This window comes from Micropterus dolomieu, linkage group LG07 (genome assembly GCF_021292245.1).
Source record: "Micropterus dolomieu isolate WLL.071019.BEF.003 ecotype Adirondacks linkage group LG07, ASM2129224v1, whole genome shotgun sequence".
Taxonomy (NCBI): Eukaryota; Metazoa; Chordata; class Actinopteri; order Centrarchiformes; family Centrarchidae; genus Micropterus; species Micropterus dolomieu.
In genome coordinates this window covers 128,086-136,204 of record NC_060156.1, presented here as the reverse complement: position 1 = coordinate 136,204, position 8,119 = coordinate 128,086, and the positions used below count along the sequence as shown (strand labels likewise).

The window sequence follows — 8,119 nt, the reverse complement described above, 5'->3', positions numbered from 1 at the left end:
TCTCTACCTGTCCTCTGTCACACTGGAGCAGAGTCTCTCCTCTTGTGGTAGCCAGCTCTGTCTCTACTTGTCCTCTGAGTCTCTACCTGTCCTCTGTCTCTACCTGTCCTCTGCTGTCTCTATCTCTCCCCTGAGTCTCTACCTGTCCTCTGAGTCTCTACCTGTCCTCTGTCACACTGGAGCAGAGTCTCTCCTCTTGTGGTAGCCAGCTCTGTCTCTACTTGTCCTCTGAGTCTCTACCTGTCCTCTGTCACACTGGAGCAGAGTCTCTCCTCTTGTGGTAGCCAGCTCTGTCTCTACCTGTCCTCTGCGTCTCTACCTGTCTGCTGTCTCTATCTCTCCCCTGAGTCTCTACCTGCCCTCTGCATCTCTACCTGTCCTCTGAGTCTCTACCTGTCCCCTGCGTCTCCACCTGCCCTCTGCGTCTCTACCTGTCCCCTGAGTCTCTACCTGCCCTCTGCGTCTCTACCTGTCCTCTGTCACACTGGAGCAGAGTCTCTCCTCATTTGGTAGCCAGCTCTGTATCTACCTGTCCTCTGAATCTCTATCTGTCCTCTGCATCTCCACCTGTCCTCTGTCACACTGGGAGTAGAGTCTCTCCTCTTGTGGTAGCCAGCTCTGTCTCTACTTGTCCTCTGAGTCTCTACCTGTCCTTTGTGTCTCTACCTGCCCTCTGCGTCTCCACCTGCCCTCTGCGTCTCTACCTGTCCTCTGAGTCACACTGGGAGCAGAGTCTCTCCTCTTGTGGTGGCCAGATCTGTCTCTACCTGTCTGCTGTCTCTATCTCTCCCCTGAGTCTCTACCTGTCCTCTGCGTCTCTACTTGTCCTGTGTGTTCACTCAGTCTGTATGTTGTCTACATTTTTCTTAGTTTGGGACATTTTATTGTACTCAGGTAATTTGTCAGTGTGAATTGTCTTTTTAGGGTCAGATAACACTGTGATTTACTTTGTGTTTTGGTCGTTTCTTTCCAGTATTCAATATATTTTTCTTTCTGCTTGCTGATAATTTGGTTTGGTCTGCTTCAGTTGGCGTTGCTGTCCTGAGGCTGTTGGGGACTTGTTACTGCAGAGAGCCTCGGGACCAGCTGGCTGAGGGGACTCTTCTCTGGTTTCAGCTCCTGGTATGTTTAGGCTTTGTGATGTGATTAACTGATTTTAAGTGATTTGTGCCTCAGATCTTATGTAATTTATAAGTAGCTTTGGCAATGGAGAGAGAGGGATGAAGACAGGGAGGAGCTCAGTGCATCATGGGAAATCCCCCGGCAGTCTAGGCCTATAGCAGCATAACTAAGGGATGGTTCAGGACTCACCTGAGCCAGCCCTAACTATAAGCTTTATCAAAGAGGAAAGTCTTAAGCCTACTCTTAAATGTGGAGATGGTGTCTGCCTCCTGAACCCAGAAGAGGTTTAATTACAGCTACTTTAAAGTACTGTGGTACATAGCCTGTTGATAGAGATAGATTGATCATATCTAGTATAGAGGTGCTGACTAAGGGTAAAACATCTTTAAGCAACCTAGTCGGGATGGGGTCTAAGAGGCAGGTTGATGGTTTAGATGAAGAAATTATTGAAGTTAGTTGGTAAAGATTGAGGGAAGCAAAACAGTCTAAACATGTATCTGGTTCTACAGCTGTTTCTAAGGTTCCTGAGTTAAGAGATAAATCGGTGCCAGTTGAGGGCAGGTCTTGGTGAATTTTGTCTCTAATAGCTAGAATTTTATCATTAAAGAAGCTCATGAAATCGTAACTACTGAGAGCTATGGGAATACTTGGCTCAATAGAGCTGTGACTCTCTGTCAGCCTGGCTACAGTGCTGAAAAGAAACCTGGGGTTGTTCCTACACTGACCAAAATTATAAACACCACCCTTTTTGTTTTTACCCCCATTCATCATGAGCTGAACTCAAAGATCTAAGACTTTCTCTATGTACACAAAAGGCCAGTTTTTCTCCAATATTGTTCACAAATCTGTCAAAATCTGTGTCAGTGAGCACTTCTCACTTGCCGAGATAATCCATCCACCTCACAGGTGTGACATATCAAGATGCTGATCAGACAGCGTGGGGATTGAACAGGTGTGCCTTAGGCTGGCCACAATAAAAAGCTTTAGGCTGGCCACAATAAAAAGCCTTAGGCTGGCCACAATAAAAGGTCACTCCACACATGACAACGTGACTGACCGTTACAAAATGCTGAACCTCCTTCATACAGTTCAGACGGTTTAGGGTTCAGACTTCTGTAACTACAATAGATTCCATCTGTGATCACTGTTCATAAAACTGACTCTGTGTAGTTTTCTTATGCAATAAATCATTCATAAGATAAAATAAGAGACTTGACAGGTGAAAATAAGTGTACGCTGTTACTTGATGCTCCACCAGGACCAGGATCCAGCTCTACTGTGTTTCTTCAACTCTTCTTGTATCTGTCGGACTGCCTCATGGTTTCTTGAACACATCAGTAATCCCTTTACAGTCACGTGGAAGAGAACGTGAACATCCAACACGACGTTCTGATAGTGTTCAGACCATCTTCTGTCAACAGGAGAATAGTCGTCAAGTACGGTGTGATGCATCAGCACTAGAACAACAGGTAGGTTAAAACCTGATGACACACAAAAGAGAAGAACAAGACAAAGGTAAGAAAAGAAGAAGAACACGCAGGAGAACGTTACCCTACTTAAAACATGAGAGAAAAACGAAACAAGGTTAAGAGATCTGCTTCCCGTAAAGAAGCACAGGCAGGAGAACATTACCCTCCTTAAAACACAATAGAAGAACGAGACGAGGTTTAGAACTTAAGCTGCAAGTTAAAAACAAGTCTTTACCTGGAACATCTCTCATGGCTGCCTCCACATCTGATCCAACACGTGACGTGATTGGACAGAAGACGATGATGACGTCACATCCCATCAGGTCTGTAGTCTCCATCGTTAGGTTTGTACCTGTCTTCAGTTGATCCAGTATGGCCTGATCAGCACCAAAGGTTTTTCCAGTAGTGATCGGGAAGACTTTCACTGTGACTGGAAACCACCAACTTGATGATGAAGATGAAATGTTCTTTGCTGAAAGATGAACACGTTAACTTTTATACATTTACAAAACCTACTAACCTGAAGTTATTAAAAATATGAATGTATATATGATAACCTTGGTCAAATTTCTTCCGTGGAGCTTTTATATATTTAAAGATCTGTAAAAGATCCTTTGGGTCAGTGGGTTTTTTGTTGATGCAGTCCTTCACCAAACATTCAGCGTCTACAGAGAGAACAGACAGATAAAGACGTCTTCTTATAACTAGCGGTCCAGACTACTATTTATAAGAATATATTAATCAAACTAATGAAATTAGATCAAATCATTAATTATAAATAATTGTACAAACGATTAAAATGTTCTTCTGGCAGCTCTTTTCTCAGTTCCTTTAGGATTCCCAGCAGCTCCTTTTGGTACCCAGGCTTCTGCTTCTGAAACACAAAACGTACAGAAGTAAAGCTTTAAGTAAACACAGAAAGTACAGGAAGTAAATTAAGCAGGTTTTATTTTATTTAAAGGGGTATTCATTATGGAGTTTCCAGCGGCCACTAGCGGTGCGGTTCTAAGATTGCTACCAGGCGTGCGCTCGTACACGTGCTCGTTTGAACTCACGAGCGAGCAGAATCAGAAACACAACCGCTTTCATACAGAAATCCTGCAATAAACACACCAGCATGCAGGCTGTGGCTTTTCACTGAGACATGTTCAGGCTCTGTTACTTCAACGTTCCCGACTCAGAGGCAGATCAACACCGGCTCGCGCAGCGAAACACCGGCATATTGGCTCAACACTTCAGTCTTACAAAACGCAGAGTGACAGCAGCTATGTGTGACCTCTCTGTGATATAATCTCTTGGAGCCCGTCAGGTATGCGGTATTCTTTATTTTTGAAAGATTGAGAACAATACAATAGCCAGATTTACATTACCTCATGGTCACAGTTGCAGTCTGTGACCAAAGTTCTCCATTCCCAACATTCCCATTTTTGTAAATATAAGAAGAACACATTAGAACACAAAACAAGAGGTGCATTACTATAAGACATATCTCTAAAACATAGAAACAAAGACAAAGACAACAACGCAATTATTTTGTTAATAAACGGGACATAAAGTACAACATACAGTACAATAAAATCAACACTTGATTACCACTATCTTTCACTATCCACAACATTCAGGACAACATTCCTGCATGTTGTTTGATTAACATATGACACCCATTTTGACCATAAGACTACAAATCTATTCATCTGCAAATGGAGTGAAAATGCTGATGTCTTTCCATCTGGTAGATTTCATTAATAAATTCTGTCCATTTTTCCAGAGTAGAGGGATCAGGGAGGAGCCAGTATCTGGTGACAGTTTTCTTACAGGCAATAATTTAAATTCTGAACAGATACTTTGCACCAGGTAAGAAGTCTGTGTTACCCAAGTTAAAGTTGGTAAACTTGAGGGTATTTTCATGTTGAAAACATATCTATATGAACATATATCCAATATTGTTTTATTACTGGACAATCCCAGAATATATGCCAATGGTTGGCATCTTCACTTCCACACTGCCTCCAGCACTTAGTCTCTTCCCCGGGACCAGGAATTTTCTGTTTTGGAGTAATAAAAAACCTGATCAAACATTTTCAACCAAATTCCCTCCATGATTGTGAGTTTGTGCATTTCCACTGCGATGTGCAGCAACCATTCCACTCCTTGCCATAAATATTTCATGAAGCACTGGTTCCTGCACATCCAGGGACCTAATAACTTCTTGACTGAGATAATGACGTATCTGTAAAAGTCCTGTTTCTCCAAATTATGACTTGGTTTTAAGTGTTTGGAAATCTTTCACTTTACCTTTATCTGTTAATGAGAAATGTGTTGTTATACCCTTAGACACCCAGTTCTGGAATCCAACATCTGTTTGATTGGGCTTGAAATCAGGGTCATAGGCACACCACCTTATTATCTTCAGATTACCGTGCAATTTATATTCATGTTTAGTCTCCGTCCAGATTTTTAATTGTGATTTTATCCAAGGGTTTTCAATCTTGCATAGAGTCCTTTCTAGGTCTTTATTTCCCAGCATTGCCTGTAAAGGTGGTTCTGACATAAGAAGTACTTCAATGTCTTTCCACCTAGCACCGTAGTTTGTATTACATAGATTCATCAGGGGTTTAATTTGTGCAGAGTAGAAATAATTTCTAAGATGCAGTACAGCGATACCCCTGTTTTCTTTGGAGAGCTGTAATGTTTTAAATCTGATCCTCGGCTTTTTTCCTAACCATATAAATCTAGAAATCATTTTGTCCCGCTCTAAAAATTGCTTTTTTGTAATTTCTGCCGGGAGAGCTTGGAACAAAAATAGAAATCTTGGTAATGACGGTCCATCTCTCCAAGTTTCATTTTATTTGGCTCTCTTATTTCATATATTGCATTATCTGCTTGTTGCTTTTGTAATTTACTTGCTAAAAGTTTAGCAAACCAGATTCATAGTATTTTTGTTTGGTATAAATCATCTTCTTTCGTATTTCTTGTAAGTATAGTGCATTAATATTATTTCTCAATATTTTCAGCTTAATATTAAGCTCCGGTTTTAATTCTCTCATGTTTTCTCTCCAGCTCTTTTAACTCCCTATTTAACTCTGATCATCTAAATTGCCTAGCTGTTTTTTTTCTGGACACAAAATGATATAATTTTACCCCTCATAACCGCTTTCACCTCACCATTAAGGTTTTCTTTTAGGAATGTTTTTATGTCAGATTTCATTAATTTGGTAAATTGTATCATTTATTTCTACATTTCGCAATAGGTGAGCATGGTCAGAAAGGTCAATGTTTCCAATCTCGCAGTTACATGACCGGCAATCCCTTTTAAAAACAAAAAAATAATCAATTCTAGAGTATACTGTGTGTACATGGGAAAAATGGGTATAATCCCGGCTTGTTGGATATAAATCCCTGCAAATGTCCACAATACCATATTCTGACATGAGGATCCTAATTTTCTTCTGCAAAGACATTTGGGGAATCTGTCTAGAGGAGTCAAGCCTAGAATTAAGTTGTACATTCCAATCCCCTCCACAGATAAGTATACCAGTTGATTGTGATATTAAATCAAATAGTTTTCTATAAAATGAAATGTCACTGCCTGGGGGAGCGTATACATTAAACAGTGTTATCAGTGAAAATCTCCCTTCTATGTCTGTAGTTTCAGAGATAAGTTCAGATGCCACTCTCTGGGATTTTAGAGTGGCCACACTCTGCATTATGATTTTAGCCAGTCTTCAAAATGTTTGTATGCCCCGACATTTTAGTTTACAATTAAAGTTAGGAGTAAAACGAGGGCACAGCTAGAACTAAAAGGACATCTTCTATTATCTTATTCGAACAAGCAAGCAGGTCCTCCTTTAACGACCCCAGCCTCCATCTTTAGTAAAATTTCACTTATAGTAAAATCTCAAAAGTTTTAGGGTTGTTTTTAGAAAAACCGCCGGAGAGCATTGAAGTTACGCAGCCATCTTGGTCGCAACCCAGAAGCCAACCCGCGGTAACAGCAGGTTTATTCCACATCTGCATTCATGACAAAGGAAAAGTGTTGAATAGTTGTCTCATGTGGACAAACAGCGCATGCTCTTTCTAAGGGGAAATCCTCTGTTGGTTTTTTCGGGATTACTTTATGCACTATTCTCAAAATTTTACACAAATGTTAAGTACAGTTTGACACACTGATCGTATAGTGGATTTAAACTCATATGACTAAAATAACTAAAAATAAACACACCAAATTGTCCCTCTTAATTTTACAAGGAGGAAACAACATAAAACTTCCTACAGTTACCTTTACATTTTTCTATTTTCTCTAAACGATTAGGTGCAAACAATTATATAACTTTGTTACAATTCAACATACCGGCAGAAAATACCTCAACCTCGTGTTAAAATATTACGACACTCTTTGTAGCAACATACAGTAACAGAGATTTTCAACTGGCTATAAAACACATAAACGGATAGTTGACTTCATAAAAAAATGGCAAAATGAATCAACAACAAAGAAATCTAGCTTAACTTTTACATGCTTTTTAAGTAAGTTAGCATTGTTTAGTCCACGGACATTCAGAGACATGTTATTTGAGGATTACCCATAATCCTTCGTCATAACTAGCGTTCGCTGCAGGTACAACTTCATGACAGTAGGTGGCACAGTAGTCCCATTTAGTAGGATTTGACTTGAACCTTTTTAACTATGTTACATATAGACAGGCAGGGAGACCGCTTCACACAACAGCTGCAGGTTGAACTAATCCATGCTCATTACATGACCATGGTACATTTACTGCATTTAGCCTACGTGCTACATCGTTAGCTCGCCTGCTGCTTTTCAGTAACTTTTCAGTACTATCTTAAGAAACGGTTAGTGAGCTGGACTGAATATTATAACGAGATTGTGTCACAGAATAATAAGACTGCAGTCAGTAACTTCACTGTAGTGTTAGTGAATGGCTCTTCCTCTGGGTTCTATATTATGTGGGTTACAGCACTGAGAGGTGGAGAAGCTGTGTGCCTGAATATTGGTAAAACCACACTAAATCTAAACTGAACGTTACGAAGCAAACAGCGGCAGGTCTGAGCTACTGTAGCCTTAGCTTTTTACTGTTATGTCCTTCTTGCAAGCTAAATCAACAGTTTGACATAATACCAGTGGTACACAGGATATCCAACGAAGGTTAAAATCAAGGGCAGCTGGACTTGGTTGAAGATACTGGAAGACGTTTCGTCCCTCATCCAAAGGACTTCTTCAGTTCTGTCTGACTGGCAGGGAAACTCAGCTATTTAACCTCAGTGGGGTCGTTGGCCCGGGTCATCGATACCGCCGGTTCGTTAGTGTTCCTTGTTGCTGTGACGACAGTCGTTACAGTCGTTAAGACTACCTGAGGCCGAGACTGAACGACCATCGTTGGTATCTTCACCTGAGGCCAAGACTGAACGACCATCGTTGGTATCTTCACCTGAGGCCAAGAGGTTACGTTTGTTGAGTTTCCTGGGAAGTGATGAAAGGACAGCATTGTAAGTGGGGGATAAGTGGT

The 8,119-nt window shown here is 40.8% G+C and overlaps 1 protein-coding gene across 1 annotated transcript in view; it reads right to left on the bottom strand.

Moving 5' to 3' along the window:
* LOC123973999 overlaps positions 1-8,119 on the bottom strand; it is a 56,221-nt gene that overhangs the window by 34,028 nt on the left and 14,074 nt on the right. Inside the window, exons 4-7 of the mRNA XM_046054412.1 lie at positions 3,384-3,465; positions 3,149-3,256; positions 2,827-3,063; positions 2,366-2,603 (exon numbers count right to left, since the gene is read on the bottom strand). Coding sequence (XP_045910368.1) covers positions 2,366-2,603; positions 2,827-3,063; positions 3,149-3,256; positions 3,384-3,465 — 665 coding nt within the window. The remainder of the gene's footprint in view (positions 1-2,365; positions 2,604-2,826; positions 3,064-3,148; positions 3,257-3,383; positions 3,466-8,119) is intronic.